Genomic DNA, 24,523 nt, shown 5'->3' with positions numbered 1-24,523 from the left:
ACAGATGCAGCCAGATGCCCCCTGTCAGTACAGGGTATGCAGGACAGGACCCATGGGAAATTTCAGCAGTGTTGTATTAGTTTGGTTTATCTTTTGATATGTTATGAATATTGTTTACTTGTTGAGAGGCAATAACTGTCCTATATATAGGGATTTTGTTTAATTTGTTTTGTTTAATTAAGAAGAAATGTATTAAAGTAATGTGAGTTACAAATCGCTTGAAAAAGAAAAGTATCCACCCCATTGGCAAGTGTATGCCTTAAATTAGAGACAAGAGGAATATCTCAGGTGGGTGAGAAATTCTTTAGAGTTTGTGCATTTCTTCCCTAAACACACTCTGACTACTCTTATATAACTATTATGGGCTGTGAGCTCTCATATTCCTGAGTGGCTCTTCCCTGCTTAAACATTCAGCGATACTGTTCTGATCCTCCAATTGGAACTGAAGCCTCCTTCAGAGGAGAAAGATTTTTCTCCAACACAGGTTTTGCACAAGCCTTCTACTTATGTTGGACATGAAAGTATACACACCATGTTACTTTGTGTGTTTTGATTCATCTTCTGTTAGAAACTAAGCGGGAAATAAGATGAAGTTTGTGATAAATGGTGGTAAGATGTTTTACCATTCTTACTAATCGAGTTTGGGCTAGGGGATGTTTGTTAGGTGCGAGAGATGAACAGACTTCCAAACTGAGCAATATAATGGATCAAATTTTCCTGTCATGTCACGGAAGTACAGACAGGATCATGCTTCTCCTGGATGGGAGTTGGACCTTCCCAAGAGAAGCAACAGAATGCTCCAAGAAATGAAAACCAAGCCGATGATCTTTTTAAATGAAGAAAATGACTTTGCTCATATATATATATGTGTGTGTGTGTGTGTGTAAATTTCATATACATATAATATATAACATATTATTTATACATATATATATATTCTAGTTTTATTAGGAATTTGGGTGGATGGCCCTGGAGCTAGTTATAGATATGATTGTGAGCCTCCTGATCAAGCTAGGTTCCTCTGCAAGAGCTGTCTACACTTTTAACCACTAAGCAATCTATCTCTCCAACCCCAGAGACAGTTATTTGTATGCATATATATGTATATATACATCCATGCATATATTTATGTGTGTGCGAACATAGGAAAATAGTCTTTAAAGGCACACACCAGATTGTTTGTGCCATCTGCTAGTTGAGAATGGGAGAAGGAATAAGGAAAAGCTTTGTTACTTAAAAAACTTGTTACTAGGAAAATAAATTACGTCTGAGTGAGAACTAGTAAGCACCAGCTTAGATGCTCTGTTGAGTTTCTAGGTGCTTGGAGAGAAGAATTACCATTCTTTCAAGGGCAAGTATTAATGAAAGGTGACTTTAAGACATAATATAATAATCATTAAGAAAAATAGCATTAAAAAAAGAGTGTAAGGATGAATTACAGTCACCAGCATACTGGGCATTTTGTGTAGTCCAGGAAGGAGTGTGCAAGGTAACATCTTCCTTCCCAATGGCTCCCTTGTTAAGCTGCGGAGGAGCATAGAGCCAGATGGCCCGGACTCATTTTGCCTCCTGACCGAGCAATAAATTTTCTCCCACCGCTCCTTATGGAATCAGTTTTATTCACTGCAGGAGTAATCTTTACTCTGGGACCAGAGCTATCAGGGAGGTCCTCCTCAGGATGCTGACCCACTGACTATGATAATTCTCCTCTGGTCTTACTTCTCTCCCCATCCAGACCAGAATTCTGACCACAAAATTAAGATATTCTGTTTAATGAGGCCAAATGCAAATTGCTCAAGCAAGGATATTAAGGGATGATGGGCACCTTAAAAAGTGTTCAGAGACTGCTAACCTCCACTAAGGATGCTCTGGATGTCACAGTAATTTCTTTATTCTTTTAAGACTGCTATTATTAAACTACTAAAAACCAATGGAAATGACAAAGTACTATCCAAACATGAGCTTAGTTAGCTTCATGCTTAGTTGATAGGAGAACAGGTTTTGTCAAACAATTGAAATAATAAACTTAAAGATAAAAATATAATTATGGACAAAAATGAAACTCACTACAGGTTTTTAAGTAAATGTTATAGACACGATAGTCATTCCTGATTTGATCGACTGTTATCCGTTCTTAAACCATGATACAATCTGAATACGGGTAAAGTCATGTCAGCATGAATGCATCCCTAGGGCTGGTGTTTGAAAAAACCATGTTCCTTTTCGCATATAATTCCTTTATTAATGTCTCGTTTTTATGTTACTGTTATTACTTTTCAGACACACTATGAAAATGGAGAATATATCATCAGGCAGGGGGCAAGAGGAGACACCTTCTTCATCATCAGCAAAGGGAAGGTAAGTGTGAGCAGCACATTACAAGAACGCACCCACTGAGTCTTGTCCTGCGTGAGCTACCCTTTCTCTAGCTGAGAATGGAGCTTCCAAAATAGGATTAAAAAAAGAAGGCATGTAACTTCATGTCTGGATATTAACAACCACAACACTAGTTGCTACTGCTAAGTCACATAAACAGAAAGACATCCATCAGCCAAAGTATACACATGACTATTTAAAATCTATCTAGTCTTTAAGAACAGTAATTACTTATAACGAAATATTTGGGCTTTGGAATCAGATGGCCCCAATTTGATTCTCTAAAATTAACTTCTTTTATTCATTTTAGGCCAATGCCTTGATGTCTTAAAGGCAATGCTGATATAAATATATGTATGTTGTATTGTAGCTTCATGGAGAGTGTTAATTGAATGCCAAGAAGCTATTAATAGTAGTAAAGTATAGGAGGAAGGGTAAAAGCAGATATTATTATGAATGAAAAAAAATCATTCTGTGTTTTTTTGCTCTTTTAGTTTTTAATCAGTGTGAATCTATTATAGTATTTATTTTGGAACTATGAAATTAGGTAAACTAGGAGGTGGAAATTTTCAATAATAAATAAATAAATAAAAGAAATTAGGTAAACTTACACCAGTCCTCTAACCTCATATTACCCAAACACTAGAACTTAACATTTCATTGTAAATTATCCTTAAAGAGAGTTTCTTTTTTTATATATATCAGGTTTGATGAGAGATAGGGAGGGAAAGGCTAGAAAATGGAAAACCTAGAGAAGACTTACGTGCCTGTTTCATTATTGTAATTAGTCAACTTATGTCTTAACCATTGCACAAAATGACTAAATTTTGTACTGTAGAATATATACCAGAAGACTTACAGAAATGTTATAAACAGGAAAGGTAGGAGACTCTAAATTTTAGGTGATTCTTGTGTACTAATTCTGGATCAAGATTACATATATCTCAATGTTTATAGCAATGACATACCATACTAAAATATACAAATCTTACACATTTTTATTGTATATGTTCATCTTATTGATATCTGGAAGTCTGGAATAGAAATATACATCATGGACTGATTTCATAAAGGACATCATAAGGGGCCAGTGAAGAGGGTTCAACAAGAAAAGGCAAGTGCAAACAGACCTAAAGATCTGAGTTCAATACCCAGGACCTACACAGTAGAAAGAGAAAATCAACTCCTGCAAACTGTCCTCTGACCTCCATCTGGACACTTTGGATCTATGGAGTATGCATATCCATCTACATGCCAACATTCACACAATGAAATGTAGTATTTTTTAATGAAGGGAATAATAAAATGACATGTTTAAATATAGTTATGTTTAAAATCATACCTTATATTTTCCTGTGTTAGGGGCCAGGAAATGCTAATATACTGTGGTTTACATAACAAACTGGCAAACTTTGTTACTTACTGTCTTCTTTGTTAGCTAAAGCTGATTAAGGAGTCAGGGATAGAAAATTCTCTGCTAATGTACCACTTGATGAACTCAGGAGGACAGTTTATACTGGAGTCTGACTTTGTTATCTTTCCAAACTCTAATTATTTGCTGCCAAGGCGTAGCTGTGCTTAACTATTAGGAAGGACACCCTACAATCACTTATGACTGTCCCATTTACTGCAAATTGCCAGTATTGCCTGAAGCAAGACGGTTGAAACCTATTTCAGCTGGAAGCAGGTGCATTAGGGGTTCTGTTTTATGAGTTCTGTAGCCTGTATAAATAGAAGCACTTGGAGATTTTACCACAAGAGCCAATTATTTTGGCAGTACTTTGGTGCAGTATTAGAATTTTGAGAGAGACACAGTCATAATGTATTAGATTCCTTGGACACAGTCAAGTTTTTCATTAAACCAACTATAGAATTTTTCTTAGTTTCTCAAGTCATACAAGTTAGTGGCTATGATTCACAACTCTGACAATTGTTGCATTCATTATATTAATTCTATAATGATACATTAAAATCAGGGCAAGAAGCAAAAGGTGTTCACACTTGTCTCCATTGTATGGAATAGGAAAGAAAATAGTGGTTCCAAGGTAAATAAGCTATGAAATTAGAATTGTAAATAAACTCATTATAAAACCTATTTATTGTAAATAAACCAATGTAAATTTTCCCCATGCATATATAAAATTTATAAAAACCAACCCTGGTAAAGAATTTTTTCCAAAATATATTACTGGATTTTTATTTATTTTGTGGGAGTTCATGCTAGAATGAGGATGCATGTGTCACAGTGTGTGTGTGTGTGTGTGTGTGTGTGTGTGTGTGTGTGTGTGTGTGTGCATGCTGCAGAGTGCGGGTCAGAGGACAGTTTGCAGGGGTCAGTTCTCTCCATTCATGCTGTGGGTGTCAGGTTTGAAGCCCGGTTATCAGGCTTCTCTCCTCACTGAGTCCTAGTAAAGATACTGTCTTGGTTAACACCTGCCTTAGTTCGTTGTCTATGATCAAGGTAACTAATAAAAGAAAACATTTAATTTGGAGCTTATGGTTTAAGAGGGTTGGAGTCCATGGTGACAGAGCAAATGCGTGGCAGTAGGAGCAGCTGGGAGCTTACAGGTTCTTCTGCAACTGGAAGGCAGAGAAACTAAAAGACTTTAAGAATGGCCCAAGTGTTTTGAAGCCTCTAGGCTGGGCCCCAGTGACACATCTCCTCCCACAATGTCCCACCTTCTAATCCTTCCCAGACTGTTCCACCAGTTAGTGGTCAGGGACCCAAACACATTAGCTTCTAGTGATTTCATATTCAAACCACCACAGTGATAAATAGAAGTTTTTCTTTTTGAAAAAAAAATGCTGTGAGGAGGAGACGCACAACAGTGGTCACAGAGAAACGAACAATTTCCCCTTCTTCAGTTCTGTTTATCTAACTGTAGACCATGTTTTATTCTTCCATTAAATGAACGCACACAAAAGAGAAACATAATATAAACTTTTAAAAATTTGTTTTTTCTCTCAATGGAAATTTACAGTTTTTTTTTCTGAAATTTGGAGTTTGATACTTGCAGCAGCAATGTGTAAACTTAGACATTAAGTTCCTTCTCTGTTCGTTAGTTGGTAGATTCCTGTTCTTTGAGAACATGGCATTTTCAACACAGGGTGGAAGCATCAAAGAATTCTGCAAATATCCCCAACAGTCTTACATCAACACCCTATCCCTCTGTAAATGAAATGTTCCAAAATTGAACAGAATTATTACATTTCAAATTAAAGCCCTGTAATATACAGCTAGGGAGATGGTACAGTTGTCAAGAGAGCACACCGTTTCTGGAGTGGACACGTCTGGTTCCCAGTGCCCACAACACATCAGGGGACTCTCTTTCATTTCATCTTTAAAGGATCCTACGCCTCTGACTTCTAAGTCACCTGCTCCCATGTGCACATACCTTCCACCCGCACATGCCCACTCCCCAACACAAATCATTAGGAATGAATAAAAAAATCAACCTTAGTGATGAGTCTGAGACACAACTACATGGTTAATAGCATCTATATGGGAAGGAAATGTTGACTATATCAAATTCTGAAAAGCAAAACAAGGAGACTTCTAAGGCACTATTGACTAAGATGGCAAAATTAAACTATTCTGAAAAAAAAACAATTTGACTGCTTCTTTAAAAGTTAAAAGTTAATAAAATGTTTCCCATATGATCCAGCAACCTTATTCTTTATTGATTCTAGAGGAATGAAAATGTAGTTCTTGCAAAAACATGTCCATCAATGTTTACAGCAAAGGCCAATCCAATAGAAAACTAGTCAACAAGGATAATTGGATATAATCATCCAAGCCAAATATAATCTGAAAAAAAATGTTCCTCCTTTATTAGCTTCAGGACAATGCTCTCTAAGCCCAGCCTTCCTAGAAAGCTACCACCTTACAGTGCTAAGTGCTAATGACAGCACAATATATATGAACTTCCATGAGTCAGCATCAGCACTGGAAACACTGAACATGTTTGTCCTTACTTGTTCTTCATTTGTGTGAGCATTGACCCACTGAAACCTGACTCATGGGGGCCAGAACACAAGTACAGGGAAATCGGTAGAAAATTTGTTAATAGTATCATAGTAACGACATATAAGAATAAAACTGGGAGCTATAGTTGCATCTAGGGAATTGCTAAGCTGTACACTATTTATGTAATGGGACAGCTATGCAAATAGAGGAAATGTGCTTGAGCTGCTTATATTAACATGAATGAATCAGAACCCCTGAGAGTATAGAACCAGCAACTCCTACTTTAAATACGACTCCCCACTGCAACTTCTTCATCTATAAAAGCCTCATCAACATGCAAATTAGCATCTCTATGATATAGCTTAGTGGGAACTGACAGTTAAAACGGAATTTTCATGGTTTGAAACACCATGTAGAAGGGTAATCAAATGGATCAGTGGAGAATAATAATTGAATTTCCTTTACCTTGCACAAACCTCCCTAATAGTAATAAAAGTTCTGGTCATTGACATCCAATGTCTAGGTTGAAAAGCCTGAAGCATGCTGTTTTTAATGTGCTTAAGTGCTTGGCATTGTCTCAATAAATTAGTTTTCTAATGCATTGTATTTTTCAGGTAGGTGAATTTTAATTATTTAACCTTTCTGGATGGCCAGTAGTAGTATTATTATTCCTATATCTTGAAGAAATGAATGAATGCAAAGTAGTATTTAGGGTAATTATATTTTCCCCAAACAACAAGTAAACACCATTGAGAAACAAAGGAAAAACATTGACAAAATATGTCATTAAATTCATCAAAATGGTTGTTTCATTGAAGGCAATAAAATCGAGAGTACCAATGAAGATTAAGTGAAATTCTTATTTCTTAACAATGCATTTTTGAAAAGGAGATGAAATATGTAGAATAAATTCTTGGGAAAGCATGGGATTTGCAAGTAGGCAATTGATTTAAATGCTCATTTCTCTTTGTAGGTGAATGTCACTCGGGAAGACTCACCAAGTGAAGACCCAGTCTTTCTTAGAACTTTAGGGAAGGGAGACTGGTTTGGGGAGAAGGCGTTGCAGGGGTAAGTGATCACATGTGCACAGTTTTTGTTTGAATACTATACAGCTTACTGAAAAGTTGAGCTTCTGGTACAATAGACCCTTCTCCTTGGGCCCGCGCTAATACCAGACACAGACCTTTGGCTGTTGTATTTCCTAAATTCCAGCTGGGTTTGTGATCTCTTTATATTGGCTGTAGGGTTGAGTAAGCTTCTAACATAAACATGAGATCTTAACCAGAACATGTTTCAGTTCTGTGTTCCTTAAGTGAAGTTTCTCTATATAACTGAAACAACAGGGCTAGGACTCTTTTTTGTTTTTGATTTTTTTCTGTTGTTTTGTTTTTGTTTTTGTTTTTCAAGACAGGGTTTCTCTGTAGCTTTGAAGCCTATCCTGGAACTAGTTCTTGTAGACCAGGCTGGTCTCGAACTCACAGAGATCCACTTGTCTCTGCCTCCCGAGTGCTGGGATTAAAGGCATGTACTACCACTGCTGTCTGAGGGCTGGGACTCTTGACCTTACTGCAAACAGTTTTTCTTGGAATCAGAGGAAGATTTGAAATCTTAAAAGGTACCATCAGTGAATCAGCAGTGAAGCCTTCCCAGAAGGATGGTCACCTCTGGTGACTGTTGTCACCGCAAGATGCACACACCTGAGTTCACTGTGGGAAAGCTCCCAATCCTGGGTTCGTGGAGGTACACGTTAAGATGACTCCAACTTTGCTTTTTCAATTCAGCTTTCGGGAACATGGCAAGAACTTGAGAGTTCTTCTCAAATCATATGGAAGAGTAGCCAAGTTGGTTTTGTGATTTGCATTTACAGAATGCATGGCAAATAATTTGGGGGCCTTTATCTACCAATAAGCAACATGTTTCCTTATCAATTAATATGATACTTTTGAGATTTTAGTTTCAATGAATCTGCAGAACTTGAAGAAGAGCCAACTAAAACTTTGTTTTTGTTTCTATAACACTGGGATAGAATTTACTCTGATTAGAATATCATTTTAAGATTATAAGCACTCATCAAAAAGTACTGTAAAATTTGCTTAGGCTGTTTCGATTTTGGTGTCACAGTCAAGGGGCAGGTTTTATTCTGTTTCTTGTTTCAACGCCACAGTAACAGAACCAGGCTATCTCTAAAGTCCTTAGTTGGACGGTACCACTGGAGGGGAATTGAGAATGAACTACAATAACTTTCTATTTATCTTTCAATGGGTTTGTTGGCTCCTTGTCTGGTGAGCATGCATTTGCCATTAGATTTTTCCCAATTTCCAAACAGGAAGAAAGCAAGTACAGTGTGTTCCCAAAAGGACACAGCAAGCATTGTATCCCTAGACTGAAGCCTGCGAAACTCATGCCATATCTGTCTTTTCTCTGATTATTTAATGTGTGTAGGGTTCTATACAATGATGCTGCGTCATTTCAGTGGTTTAAAAATCGTCTGCTTCTGTTGAAAACAATGTTATTTCCACAGAGAAAACCAAATGAGAAAATAATGAAAACAAAGGAGACAAACAAACCCCAGAAGCGTTTCTAATCATTTGCAACTAAAATCACAAGTCAAATGCTGAAAGATAAATCAGGAATGGAAATCAAAAGATGGTCTTTTGTAGTTTATTGTCATGGGATCAGGCACCAAGCACAGATGGCTTTCATAGTTGAAAATACCTTCCTAGAAAGTACAATGCTATAAAAATTTCACCAAGTTTTGTTCTGATATCAGAATTTATGTTACTAAACTCCAAGTTGCATTCTTTCTAGTATCCACTTTGAATAATTTTTGACAGTTTCATGTATACATATACATTTGCACATATGTGTATATATACATATATATATATATATGATACATTGGGATTTTATTCATCCCTCACTTCCTTCTTTCATATACCGTTTTCCTCTAAACCCCTTCTTCCTAACTTCTCTCCCCAAATGAATTCCCCATTAAATAAAATAATTCCACCTCTTGTAGCAACAGTTAACAGTCAACAGCTCCTTAGGAAGTGTGGGGCCTCATGGAGTTCCCTGGGAAATGTCTGTCTTTAGGATATGTGTCCTGTCCTCGACATGGTGGGATGTTTAAGGCACAGTCTTGTGCAGGTATCCCTTGCTGTCTGTGTGCTCCTGATTCCAACTGCTGAGTAGTCTCTTGGTGGCAGTAACTCGTGGCAACTCCTTCCTGTCCTCTAAATCTTATATTCTTTCTACCTCCTCTTCTTCCGAATTCCCTGGGTCTTTGATGAGGGACCATATGGATGTCCTAGTTAGGGCTGAGCGCTCATTCATTCTCAGCACCTTTGCCAGACATAAGTCAATACATTGTTACCCTCGGCAAAAAGGAACTTCTTTGCCCCAGGTTGATGGTAGCACTAGTCTGTGGATATAAATATAAAAATTTAGGAAAAAAAATTGGCAATATGTTCATTTAAAGCACCATAGTGAGTGTGATGGTAACTTTTTCATATCATTTTGACACAATTTAGAATTGCCTAGTAGTAGTCTTGAAAAGGGATTGTCCAAATCTGTGAGAGATTATGTTGATGAGTGGGAAGGTTTTGATGGTTCCTTTCTCTAGATAGAGACTATTCTGCACTATGCAAGAGCAGAGAAAGAACTGAGCTGCAGCAAGTGTGCGCGTGTTCATTTTTTCCTCTGCTTTCAACTAGATGTGACTAGCTGCTTCACGTTTCTCCAGCAGTGGAGTTATCCTGGAATTGTGAGCTACAATAGACTCTTTCTTCTCTAAATTGCCTTTGTCAGGGTGATTTTTTTTTTAAATTACAGCAACAGGAAATGAAACTAAGACAGTGGGTAAAACCAGAAGGCAGTTTGCAAAGCCTTCTGTAATGAAGAGAGCAGTTGCTGAACTCCCACGTGAGCCTACTCCACAAGGATGTGACCTCAGCTTATTAAAAAGAAAAACATGAGTAGGATATGAAATTTGATTCCTAATCTTGATTAGAAAGCACAAATCTGCAAGCTCATTAACAGCTTCTGCAGAATGGCTCGTGGGTTGCAATTAGGTGATTTCTGTCAATTAGAGATACCTCTCTAAAATATCCTTTACATGACTTATATCACATTAAGACTTTAATTAAAGAAAGCCTCCGAAGTAAACATGACCTGATCAGTCCCTTGTTTTGATGCTTTGACATGTCAGTATCTTAGCTCTGTATGGTAGTTGGAAAGAAAATGATCTCTCAGACTCATAGGGAATAGCACTATGAGGAGGCGAGACCTTGTTGGAGTAGGTGTGACTTCGTTGGAGGAAGTTCATCACCAGGGGACAAGCTTTGAGGTCTCAAATGTTCAGGTCAGGTCTAGTGTGACATTGACTTCCTGCTGCCTGCTCCAGCACCATGTCTGCCTGCACACAACCATGCTATCGGCCATGACAAAAATGGAATAAATTTCTGAAACTGTACGCCAGCCATAGTTAAATGTTTTCCTTTCTGAGAGTCGCTGTGGTCATGGCGTCTCTTTACAGCGATAGAAACCCTAAGACAGTCAGTCAGTAATGATTTTTCAACCTGAATCTATATTCTTTATCTTTCTTTAAATTTCAATGTTTCACACTTACTCAAATCAACTTCTAAGTTACTTAAAAGTTGTTGTAACTTCAAGATGCCTTCAAGTCTTAGGCAACTGTGTATCCTTTGGCTAATAGTTGCAAACTACATAATACCTTTAGCCTTAGAAACAGTTTTGTATTCAGAGCATATATCAAACACCATTTCAGATGAGTGGTTTGCTTACAAATAAAAATTCCTTTGTACTGGGAATTTTTGTTTAATTCTGCTTGTATTTAGATAAAATTAATATACTCTTGAGAATTCTTTTTAAAAATCTAGAGACAGCTTAATATGAACACTGATTAGGGACATGGGAGAAAATTTTATATTTATTATCAATTTTATATCTTGTCTATGGAACTCAGCCCCTGAACACTGTAAAAGTCTGCCTCTAGAGGTAACATTCTTTAGGTCCATTGTAGTGGAAGCATTAGAATTCTAACTATAGACATCTTTTAGGCTGTTTTATTAACATCCATCCCAACAGCTTACTGTTACTGGGGAAGCTGGAGTCACTTATATATTCACTTTGATCGCTTTGTATAAAACAAATTATGCACTATTGTCTGACTCAATCACTTTTTTGTCCTTTGATAATGGCTTCTGTATGCCAGAAAAATGAAAATATTTTTCTTCTTGTGTAAGTTTCTCCCTATGGGCATAAAAATAACACTTGGGTTGAAATTATTTGATCAGTGTGAAATAATTCATTTACCCTTTGTCTTATCCTTCTTTCGTCTCTCTCTCTGACCTCAACCATGCGGGTCATAGGTGAGCACTGGATGTCAACTTCTAAAGCAGCCATGAGGTGTATATGCCAAGTAATGAGAACGACGTAAGACCAAGATGAATTAGATGGGATGGAGCTCCTTGCCACCCAGCTTCATTTCTGCTGTCACATGACCATGGCATGTGCTCAAATATTTCAGCAGAGGTGTCTGATTTGGGTGGGACCCCACTTTATCATTTACTAAATATGAGACAGCGAGAGGCTCTCTTCTCATCTACCATGAAGATCATGACGACATCTTACCTTGGGGTTGTCGTGAGGATTGACCAAGGGGAGACGTGGGAGGCATTTGGGCAAGTTCCTAGAAATGACCCGAGTGCCTCCCAAAAGTGGCCTGCTGCCAGCACTACCACATCTGCACCTTGGCCTTCACCTCCATTATTCCCATTCGAAAGATGTTCCTGTCTACTTCACTTGGTCCTTAACGGAAATGTGGAGCTCTTGCTACAACTAGGATAGCAAGATTTCAAGTGAATCCCGCGTTCGTTTGGAACTCCAGGCGAGCTGGCTAACTAACCTCTGTTTCATCCCTTTCTGATTCTGCACAGTAAGCTAATCAAGCGAAGTAATTTCTGATTTCTTAGATCACAACCTTTGAATCAATGAGATTTGATCCCTTTACAGCTGGAACAGATTTCCAGGCACAAATGTAGCCCCGAAGCTGTCAAAGAATGGCAAAAATAGTGACATTTAATACCAGACCACTGAAATCAGGGTTCTTCCATCCAGAAACGACCTCAGCTATTACCTTTTATTCTGAAGACCTGAGCCACATGACAAGTCTGTTAACGTTTATACTCAAGGTAATAAGTCAAAGTCAGGTTTTCAGAAGTCTCTATGTCTCTAGACTCTTCCCTCAGGGGCATGGGCATGAGAAAGTTTCTTAATATTCTGGAACCTACTTTCTGGTTTCCAGTATTTTTCTTTAAAATAAAAACAGAATTATACTGAAGAAGGATGCTTAAAAGAAATTGCACACTAGTTCAGAACTTAGAATAAAAGACAGTTATTTATTTAGGGGTAAACTCGCAAATCAGAATCCTCTGCTGGAATGGAAAACAGAAACCAAATCCCGCAGCCAGAAAAGAGGCCAAATGCATGCTCTACATCAGCATAAATAGTATAAGAGGCCACGCCCCAGTGGGTGGATAACTTGAAGGCTATTGGCTGTAGGATTTTCTACAGCATCTCTCCCTTTTGTTTAAATAAGAGAGTTCTAAGCCTAATACAAAATTATATACAATAAGGACAAATATATTTAAATTTCATGATGTCATTGTTTTTAACAGCTGAGTAATACCCCATTGTATAAATGGACCACATTGTCTTTATCCATTCTTCATTTGAGGAACATCTAGGTTGTTTCCAGGTTCTGGCTACTATGAATAAAGCTGCTATGAGCATGACTAAACAAATGTCCTTTTAAAGAGATGGAGCATATTTTGCCTAAGAATTGAATTGCTGGGTTAAAGTAGTAGATTGATTCTCAATTTTCTGAGAAACCATCATACTGGTTTGCAGAGTGGCCGCACAAGTTTGCGCTCCCACCAGCAATAAAGGAGTGTTCCTTTTGTTCCACATCCTCACCAGCATGAGCTGGCACTTGTGTTTTTGATATTGTCCATTCTGACAGGTGTAAGATGGATCTCAAAATCATTTTGATTTGCATTTTCCTGATGGATCCCTAAGGGTTGCTGAACATTTAAGTGTTTCTTAGCCATTGTGATTCTTCTGACAAGAATTCTCTATTTAGATCTGTACCCCATTTTTAAACTGCATTAATTAATTTGTTGATGTCTAGTTTCTTGAGTTCTTTATATATTTTGGATATTACCTCTCTGTCTAATGGAGTTGGTGAAATTCTTTTCCCATTGTGCAGGCTACTGTTTTGTTCGGTTCCAAATAATGTATTTATTGGCTTTCAGGTCTACTCTAACCCACTATGACTTCCTTTTTATTCTGTTGCATCTGCAAAGGCCTTCTTTTCAAATGTAGTCATATGCTCAGACATGGGATTTGGGTACTGAGGGAACAGTTTGATACACAATACTCCATACCAGACTGGGCCATTTGACTTTTCTTCTGGAAGGTTTCCTGTTGTGGAATATGCTACCATATCACTGCAGTCACTACTTGATAACACATGTTCTAGATATACTAAAATTCCTTTTGTCGTCTTATCTATGGCATATTTAACTTTCACACACTCAGTTCCTATGATCGTTTGTTACGCCTGGCTTTTCCTGCATGGATGAATAATTTAACTTTAACAAGCTCCAACTCAGAGTTAGAACTGTGTTGCCAGCATCACACAGGACTTGAATACCTAGGATATAGAAGTAACTGACCACACTTACAATATTTACATATCCTGCTATATATTGATATAAAATTATCAAGGGTACAATTAACCACTTTACTTTAACACCAAGAAAACCATCGGAGGAGACATGAAAATATATTCAGGTTTTGAAGAATACATAGTGAGACAGACAATCTCTGCATCTCATTTGTTGAGTGTTATATGAGCATTTTAGCATTTGGATGGGATTATATACCCAACAGCAAGAATGATTTCTAAAAATTCATAATTTTTATTTGTGTGTAAATGTGTGAGTTTATGCTATGTGTTTGTCGAAGCAGGGAAGGGTGCCCTTGGAGCCAGAAGATAGCATTGGCTACCCTGGAGCTTGAGTTATAAAGCGTTGTGAGCCATCCATTGTGAGTTCTTGGAACCAGACTTGGGTCCTCTAGAAAAGCAGGAAGTTCTGTACGAGTACCACGTGTTAAGCGCTAACCTATTGTGCCACTGGTGTAAAATAAGAAAAGATTGTATTGAAAGCATTTAATAAGAAAAAGAAAGTTGAGAGAGAGAGAGAGAGAGAGAGAGACAGAGAGAGAGAGACAGAGAGAGAGAGACAGAGAGAGAGAGAAAGAGAGAAACAGGAAGTGCTCTCATCTGCTGAGCCATCATCTCTCTAGCCCACAAAGATGACTCTTCATGAACAGAATTGGCATACTTGTTTTCTGCACTTAGGTAAAAATGATTAAGATCTGACATATAAAGTTTGTTGTGAAATTGTTTGAATGCATCCAGTAATCTAGTTAGTAAACTAGCAGTCGACACTATAAACTTAACTCACCTTAACAGACGTAGGTTATCAGTAGATAAATATTTATCATCATTATAGTAGACTTTAATGTGCATGTTAAGCTTTATTAGGGCATAAATTATTAAAACCTATATCTAACTATAAGGCTTATCTTTTCTTCAAGTAGCAGTATGTCTCTGATTTAGTATACAGTTTTACAAATGACATCATATCCAACAGCCCCATTTAAGCTATGTGTGTGTGCATGTGTATGTGTGTTTGTGTGTACTAGTTTGGAAAAATTACGTTTTGACAGCTGTAGCTGTGTGTGTTTGTAGCTTAAAAAGTGCTGTTCTGATTTTTAATACTCCATCAAATCCTTTTTTTTTGTTTTTGTTTTGTTGTTGTTTTTCAAGACAGGGTTTCTCTGAGTAATAGCCCTGGCTGTCCTGGAACTAGCTCTTGTAGACCAGGCTGTCCTCGAATTCACAAAGATCTGCCTGTCTCTGCCTCCCAAGTACTGAGATTAAAGGCATGCACCACCACCAGCAGCCCATATAGAATAATTAAATCAAGTCAATTAACATTACTTCAAATATTTAAGTTTTTTGTAACGATAACATTTGAAATGAACTCTCTTAGCAAAAATTAAAATGTGTAGATTATTGGAAACATGGTTATATTCAGTACACTGCATCATAGCTCAAATCAGTCAAATAAGTCAAGCTTATTACTCCAGTCTATCTCACCAAAATGCGCCTTATGGCTAAGTACTATATCCCATAATGGTTAAGTTACATCCTAACGGACCATGTGTAATTATCTCTTCCACGCCCTTGTCCATACATGTTATCTTTTGCCTTTTTGGTAACTGCCATTCTAACAGGTATGAGATGACATTTTCTTCTCTTTTTAGTTTGCTTTCCCTCAATGATTAGAGACGATGAGCTTTTTTGTCTCCTGTCTCTGTTAGCCACTCCTGCATCTTGTTTTGACAAGTGTCTATTTATTTCTTTTGCCATTTCTTAATGACATTTTCTTGATCCTTTTAAATAGTTATTTGTGCTCCTTGTCTGAATTAATTTCTCATCAGGTGCAGTTCGCAAACAGAATCCTAATTTGTAGGTTCTCCTCCCTCTTTTCATCATTCCTTTTGATTCTAGTCCCATTGGTACTGATTGGTTTATGCCAACTTGGCACAAACTAGAGTCATCTAGAAAGAGGGAATACAACTGAGGACTTGCTGCCACCCAATTGGACTGTGGAAATGGGTGTTGAGGCATATTCTTGACTGATGATTGGTGCAGGAGGACCCAGCCCATGATGGGCAGTACCATCTCTAGGTAGATAGGTTGTGCTGCATTGGAAATTGTAGCTGAGCAAGCCAGAGTGAGCCAAGAAGCAGCAGTCCCCTGTAGTCTCTACTCCAGATCTTGTCTCCAGGTTCCTACTCCAGTTCCGTAAACTGTAAGAGGAAATAGATCCTTTCCTCCTGTGCTGCTTTTTGGATATGTTGTTCATCACAGCAATTAAAAGGAAAAGAAAACACTGTTTATTTACATTTGCTTTCTTTTTCCCAAGCTTTTGAATAGTAACTAAAAAAAGTCACTGTATGGCCAGTGTTGTATAGCTGTTCATTCTATTTTTATCTAGTTCTAGACCTCATGCTTAAATATCCATTCATACTGAATTGATTGGATATACGGCATATTGATATACAGTTTTGCCAACATATGTTGAAGAACATGTCTTCACTGTAGGTTTGTGGAGCTTTCTTCAAAAGTAAAACAAATATGGATTTGTAAATTTGATTTAATTTCTGTGCTCTCTATTCTGCTACATTCAGTGACTTTGTTCTTTGTTGATTTTTATGGAAGTATTATACCATTTTAATTACCATTCATTTTAGTACAGATTAAAATCAGGTACCTTCTTCTTGATTCATTATGCTTATAACTGTCTTGGGGTACTTATTTATTTTAAGGCAGAATTTTACTACATACATAGCTCAATTTGGTAAAGAAAACACTGGGTAGACCATGCCAGTTTTAAATCCACTGTCTTCCTGTCTTAGCCTCCCAAATACAGGGAATATATCAATGTTCACAGAAACTAGCTTGTTTGTGTTTGTGTTATTATTGGTTACTTGGTGGTTTCATATGAATTTTAGATCTTTTTCAATTTTATGAAAAATGGTACAATTTTGGCGAGAAATAATTTGAATCTATAGATAGCTTCGAATTGTGTGACTTTAAAAAATTCCCCACTTTAGAGATAGGTAATGTATTTTTATGTCTTTTTAAATTTCTATTAGTGTTTTATAGTTTCCACTGTATCAATTGTTTTCCTCAGCTAAATGATTTTCTATTTTACTTTTTGTAGCCATTATAAATGAGATCAGTATCCATTTCTTTTCCAAAATATTCATTGTTAATAAATGTAAATGCTAGTATTTTTTTGCACATTGAATTTAAATTCTACAATTTTATGAATTTTCTCTATCAGTTTGGAAGGATCTTCAAGGTTTTCTGTATAGCAGAATGAAAGATTTATAAGATGCGCTTCTTTTTAGAAAGGTGCTTTTGGTGATTCAGTGATTATTTCTCATATTAAGGATCAGATACCCATGGATGGCTGGAGATATCATAGTACTTTTTTGTATCAAATAGTTTCCTTATCCAAGCTCCCTTAAGCAGACAGTCATTGTCAGTGGTGGAAATTGACTACTTAAGAAAACAATCTAATCCCTCATTGTTATTCTCCAACATATCATTCAGACAAATAATTCTCTTCAGGTGCCACAAGATAAGAAAGAATGTAAATTTGAAAAATCTCTTCAAAAACAAAAGTGTTTCATTTGAAGCTAATTTTCTTGTTAATGAACTCTGCTAGCATCTTGTATTTGTCATTTTTATTTCTTTCAAATCTAAATGATTGCTTCTTAATTTTTTTCTTTCTATAGTGTAGAAGAAAAATGGCTCGTTATAAATCATCCTTTGGACAGGAAACACAGATACTAATTGGCTAGATTTGTTGTTATTGCACTAACCACTTGTGATGCCTGGAAAAGTATTTTAGATGTTTCAAAATTATCTCTGAATATTCTTGTCAAAATTATACAGCTGAAACATCATTTGTTTATTCTGAGATTGAGATTGTGTCCGTATGAGATCAGCATTGCAGGTGGGTTTGGTTTCACACGGTTCTTATTCTTTATACATTGATAAACAAGTGAAACATATGTCAGAAAAAATATACCACATGGTAATTGTCTTATTCCACATTGTAGGAACTGGAAAAATCACAAGATTTATATTTTAGAATAATTCAAGCAGAATATAACAGATGCAAACCAAGTCACTCTTGCTAGAATCATTTTGTAAGACATCAACAAGTTTTTTGATTGCCCATGATTCAGACAAACAACAATCAATTAAAAAGTGAAATAAAAATCATTATATACTACATCATAAAAAACTCTGAAAGGGTTAGATACAAACATGGAGAAAGATATGTCAGTCTTACCCAGCAAAAATTATATGACATACCCTGGAGAAATTGCAATCCTAATCGAAATGCCCAAAATAATTTTTTAAAGAAATGTACAGGCTAATTTTAAAATTATAATGAAAATACAAAAGCCCTACCAGAGAGAAACTGGCCAGGAAAGAGAGCAAAGTTGGAGATGAATCCTACTGACCTTCCTTGTGCCTTAAAGCAATGACAAATAAGAGAGCGTGTTCTGAAGATAAGATACCCAAATAGATCTTGGAACACAATGAGGGGCCCAGAAGCTAACCTACATGCCAATAAGTTTTGCTATGGCAAATACCATAGATAGGTAGCTTAGCCGAAAGAAATGAACTTTCTTATAGTTGTGAGGACTGTAAGTCTGAAATCAGGGCAGTCATGTCACATTCTAGTGACATCTTCCTTGATTGCAGACTTTTTAGTATGTGTAGTTAGAGTGATTGCAACTCTGGGTATCTCTTTTTACAAGAGTCACAGATCCATGACCTGGACTGCAGTCAAACAGACTCTTCATCCGAAGCCATCTGTCTACCAAAGTCTCCATTTCCAAAATACTGTGAGTTTGAGAGCTTCTAAATAGGATTTCTTTAGTGGACACAATTCAATTCATAGCATTTGCTGACTGATTTTCAACAAAGGTTCAAAGTTAATTTCTTTAAAAAATGTTAGCTCTTTCCCACAAATGGTGTCGACCCCATTAGACATACATTAAAAAACTAAAAAAAGTTTTGAAATTTATGCCCTGGCAATGCTGAAGCATGCATGGACAGCCCGTATACAGCGGTTCTGTTGAACTTGTCCATATTAGGTTTCATGATCTAAGTTGATGTGGACGACTGACCAGGTCTCTTCCTCATTAAATAAACAAACAAACAAATAATTTGGATCTATAATGTGCATCTCTCATACCATATAGAAAAATTTTAAAATGGATTGCATGTTTAAATATCAAATAAAATTTCATAGATTTTTAAGGTAAAGGAATCTGTTATAAATTTGTTAACTTTTGGTTAGGTTAAAACTTTTTCTAGTGGGCAGTGTGGTGCACTCCATTAATCCCAGCACTCAGGAGGTAGAGGCAAGTAGATCTCTGAGTTCAAGACCAGCCTGGTCTACAGAGAAATTTCCAGGATAGCCAGAATTACATAGAGAAACCCTGTTTTGGAAAAAAAAAAGTTTTCCTAGATAATGACAATGACATTACATCATTATTCCTTAGAGAAAGAAAGACGATTGATTAGACATCATTAAAGCTAAGGACTTCTAGGAGGTAGGCAGATAGCTTACGGATAGAGCCTAGCATGACCACCCTCAGTTCTAACCCCAGCACTGAAGAACAAAATCTATTGTGTGAAAGCCACTGTAAGTTATAAAAAAAAAAAAAAGATAATTCTTTTTTTTTGTTTTGTTTTGTTTTTATTGATAAAAGGAGAATAAAGAAAAAAAACAAATTTCTACCTCCTCCCAGCCTCCCATTTCCCTCCCCCTCCTCCCACTCTTCTCCCCCTCCTCCCACTCTTTTCCCCCTCCTCCCACTCTTCTCCCCCTCCTCCCACCCCTCTCCCCTCCCCCCACTCCTCTCCCCCTCCCTCTCCAGTCCAAAGAGCAGTCAGGGTTCCCTGCCCTGTGGTAAGTTTTAGGTCCTCCCCCCTCCATCCATATCTAGGAAGGTGAACATCCAAACTGTCTAGGCTCCCACCAAGCCAGCACATTGCGTAGGATCAAAACCCCGTGCCATTGTCCTTGGCGTCTCATCAGCCCTCATTGTTCGCCATGTTCAGAGAGTCCAGTTTTATCCCATGCTTTTTTGGTAACAGTCCAGCTGGCCTTGGTGAGCTCCCAGTAGATCAGCTCCACTGTCTCAGTGGGTGGGTGCACCCCTCGTGGTCCCGACTTCTTTGCTCATGTTCTCCCTCCTTCTGCTCCTCATTGGGATGTACTCACTCATAATTGGTTTCTAGCCATAAATAGGGGTCACAGAGTCTACAATAGGCGAACCTAAAGAAGCTAAGTAAGAAGGTGAACCCAAGGAAAAACATATAGTTATCCTCTTGGATAAGGGAAGTAGACAAAATTGCCGGGGAGAAAAGTGGGATCTTGGGGGTGGGGTGGGATGGGGGTAAGGGGAGATGGGGAGAGAAAAGGTAGACGGAAAGGAGGGGGGACTTGGGGAAACAGGAGGATCGGGATAAAGGAAGGTTGGATAGGGGAGCACGGAACCACAATTCTTAGTTAAGGGACCCACTTTAGGGTGGGCAGGAGACTTGACCCTAGAGGGGCTCCCAGGTGCCCAAGCTGAGGTCCCCAGTTAGTTCCTTGGGCAGCTGAGGATAGGGAACCTGAAATGACCCTATCCTAGAGCAATACTGACGAATATCTTGCATATCATCCTAGAACTTTCATCAGGCGATGGATGGAGATAGAGACAGAGACCCACACTGGAGCACTGGACTGAGCTCCCAAGGTCCCAAAAAAGATAATTCTTATACTGGAGAAAATATTTGTTTTGCAATCACATACCCAAGAGAGGATTTGTTCCCAGTTTTCCAAATTCTTAACTATCAACAATGAGAAATCTAACAGCCCAATGTTTTAAATGAGTGAGTGATCTGGGCCCACAGTTTAGAGAACTCATGGCAAGTTAGCATGGAAATATTAAAGATGACTGATAATAGAGAAATAAAAAATAAGACCGGTGAAATACCATCACACAAAAATTGAAATACCTAAAATGAAAGCAGCTGGCCATGTTGTGTATTTGGGTGTGCGTGTTGCCATTAGACATTTCATGTGCTTTTGATAGGTGTCTAGTAAACTTGTGCAATGACTGCTTTCTTCAAAATCTAAATTAAAAATATATTCAGTATACCTTCTGCCAGACAATCTAGGTACTTACGTGAAAGCTGGGGTCCATACAAACATGTGCACGCACATGAATTTTGTTCTTAGTAGCAAATAGCCTCACATTTGAAACAACTCAAACATTCATCAGTAAAGGAACGAACAGATAAACGTGACATACAATGAAATAGTACTCAGCAGGAAAATGAATGAAGTGTTAATACACTCAAAAACCTAGATGTCTGGTAACATAATTGTAATGAATGAAAGAGGCCAAATAAAAGAGTATCCATTGTTAATTCCATTTAGCTATAATTCTAAAGATACTAATTAATCCATAGATAAACAAAGCATACCACACCTGGGGATGGGAGTTGACATAACGTAGATCTTATAAAGAGAAACTGGGAAACCTTTGGGGTGACGCACATGTTCACTGTATTGATTGTGTGTTAATTAGAGTGTCTACAGATGTCAATGGTCTTCACTTTGTGTTCTACAAATATGTACAGTTTATATGACTCAGGTCTCATTACTAAACTATTAAAATTCACTTAAAATATTAATTGTATCCTTGAGGTACTCAAGCAGGTAAAGGGAACTAACTCCCCTGGGGCCCATTAGCCACCACTGCCTCTACTGTTCGATGCACTGGAGATGTGGAAAGCTCTCATTATGAAATTACATTTCTAATTAAGAAATTTAATTGAAAAGCTTGATTTTTGTGAAGTAATAATTTTGAGTATCTTCATGGGATAAGTCTCCTCCCTTCCCTTTCATTCCCCTCTCTTCCCCTCCCTTCCTCTCCCATCTCCTCTCCTCCCTCCCTTTCCCTCCCCTCCCCACTTCTCTCCTCCCTCCCCTCCCCACTTCTCTCCTCCCTCCATTTCCCTCTCCTCCCCACTTCTCTCCTCCCTCCATTTCCCTCTCCTCCCCTCTTCTCTCCTCCCCTCTCTTTTCCTCCCTTCTCCTTCCCTCCCTTTCCCACCCCTCTTGTTTCCCTTTTTCCTCCCCTTCCCTCACCTTTCTTTTCCCTTCTATCCCCCCTTCCCTCCTCTATTCCATAACATTCTTTCTGCACTCTTATTCTCTATGTGAGGAAACATATTGGTCTGAAACGGCATTTTCCATAAATGTTACATAAGAAGAATATAGGTTTTTTTTTTTTTGATTTGCACTATTCACTTACTTTTCTTAGAAATATGACTTTCTCATCCTGGAGAACTAATTTTTTTCTTTAAACTTTTATTTTTTTACCACATAACAAAATTGTACATATGGTATGTTCACTTGAAATTAATATTAGAATTTTGAATTTTTCCAAAAATCATAATTTTTCATGTGTATGACAATATAAAAGGTGTGTTTCTAGATTTCTGAACCTATCTACTCCAGAATAAAAATGACTTTGTAACATGGAAACTTTTAGAAACTTTCTTACAGAGCACTATTGATAGTTTGTGGCTTTCTCCCTTCCTATATACATTATTCTGTGTACTACTGTGAGCCAACTATTGCCACCATGTCCCTATTCATATGTGGCCAGCATTGAGGCTGTTGATTCACTTCCCACGTACATAAGACTACCATATTCCACATTTACTTTTATTATTTTTTACTCTTAACTTTATTAGAAACAATATAAATTATTCTGTAACTACAAAAATTTCCTTAATTTTCCAATTGCTAAAGTGGAGAGTCATTATAAATTTAATTATATAACTTAAAAAAAAATCTTTTCTAGTAATGCCAAAGTCCCTAATGCTGCTCAGCGAAATTATTTTGCTCAAAGGAAGACTAAGTGTGAAAACGGGAGATCATTCGCAAGCAGCTGATGAGCTGGCTTGTATTTTTAATTTTATTATTTTTGCCATGATTCAGAGTGGACTATGATGTCTGCATCTCTCCTAAGAGATGACTATACTAACAGGAAAATTCCACTGGACAACAGCCTTGGGGGAAAATTGTCTGTCTATCTTTCGCTAACACATTCTCCTTTATGAGTTTCTCTATTAAGCACACCTTTATGGTCCTTGTCACCCTGGCTTCAGTTTTAAGGTCAGTCTCTCCATCTCTTCTATCTGGGGTATCTGTGCCTCTTCCATCTTTGATCCTGCAATTTTATGGATGATTCTATGGTATTTCTCTTCAATTCTCTTCCATTGTAATTTTCACTGTAACTGATTTTTCCTAACTTGTATTTCATATCACTTAGATTTATTTGCATGTGAATTATATCACAGTGTATCAAACCACTACCCTTATGGGCCCAGGGAAGCAGAAGTTCTGCTTTGGATCTCAGCTTCACCGTCAGGTCCCAGAGTCTGCTCTCAGCTGATTCCTTCACAGTGAAAAGTCTTCTATTTTCTTGTTAACTCTGTGATAAACACCATGACTGAGAGAGGCACTTTGTAGAAGAAAGATTACAGTCCATGGAGGCCAGGAAGCATGGCAGGAGGCAGCAGGCTCAGTGGCACCAGCAGGGAGCTAGGAGCTAGGAGCTCATATCTCCAAATTCAGACAGGAAGCAGAGAGGGTTAACAGGAAGTAGGACAGAACTGTGTAATCTCAAAACCTGCCCCCAGTGATGTACTTCCTGGCAACAATGCTGCACCATCTAACTCCATCCCATGATTCCCCCACTCCCAAACTGTGCCTCCAACTGGCAACCAAGTATTTGAACACCAGATCCTGTGTGTGGGGGTGAGTCATTTCTCACTCAAACTACCACAAAAAGAACCTTTGCAGTCAGGTAGATGTATCTACTAGAGGCCTGCTCATCTCTTGGAAGATCTAAGGCATCCTTATCTTTTCAAGACCGGGGATGGTTCTTTTTCCAAGTCTTTCCTAGCAAATGTCTTTTTATCATTTCATATTATAGCTGATATTCATTTATATAGTCTTGTTTATCCTTCTTGGTATAGTTTGACTGAGTTCTCAACATTTTTTACGGTTATCCAACCAAAAGTGATCTTCACCCATGAAGACTCCAGCAGTGCCCCATTTTAAAATACATCCCAGTGTTAGTATCCTTTAAATACATGTTGGATTACTGGATTGGATTTTTCAGTGCGGAAGTCTATAACGTGGCCCCAGTTTTTCAGGGTGGTCTTTGAAGTGGGAGAGACAGATGTGGTGAGCATCCGTTTTCCGTGGTGCCTATCCTTCTAGGGTGGCAGCGGATGGGGAGGTGGAAGGGATGTGCACACGTGTCAGACTGCTGTGACAGCCCCAGCACAATGCTGCCTTCAATATCATCATCTCACACTTTCTCAATTTGCAGTGTGCTTAATACCCTTATTCCAGC

At 37.8% G+C, this 24,523-nt stretch overlaps 1 protein-coding gene across 2 annotated transcripts in view; it reads left to right on the top strand.

The window, feature by feature from the left end:
- Prkg1 (protein kinase cGMP-dependent 1) overlaps window positions 1–24,523 on the top strand; it is a 1,110,483-nt gene that overhangs the window by 912,091 nt on the left and 173,869 nt on the right. For both annotated transcript variants that reach the window (XM_075973828.1, XM_075973826.1), the window contains exons 6-7: window positions 2,281–2,358; window positions 7,317–7,411. In XM_075973828.1, the coding sequence (XP_075829943.1) occupies window positions 2,281–2,358; window positions 7,317–7,411 (173 nt within the window). The remainder of the gene's footprint in view (window positions 1–2,280; window positions 2,359–7,316; window positions 7,412–24,523) is intronic.

The sequence above is a fragment of the Microtus pennsylvanicus genome, chromosome 5 (assembly GCF_037038515.1).
Source record: "Microtus pennsylvanicus isolate mMicPen1 chromosome 5, mMicPen1.hap1, whole genome shotgun sequence".
Taxonomy (NCBI): domain Eukaryota; kingdom Metazoa; phylum Chordata; class Mammalia; order Rodentia; family Cricetidae; genus Microtus; species Microtus pennsylvanicus.
Note: the sequence above shows the minus strand (reverse complement) of the source record. Positions and strands in the feature narration are given on the sequence as shown.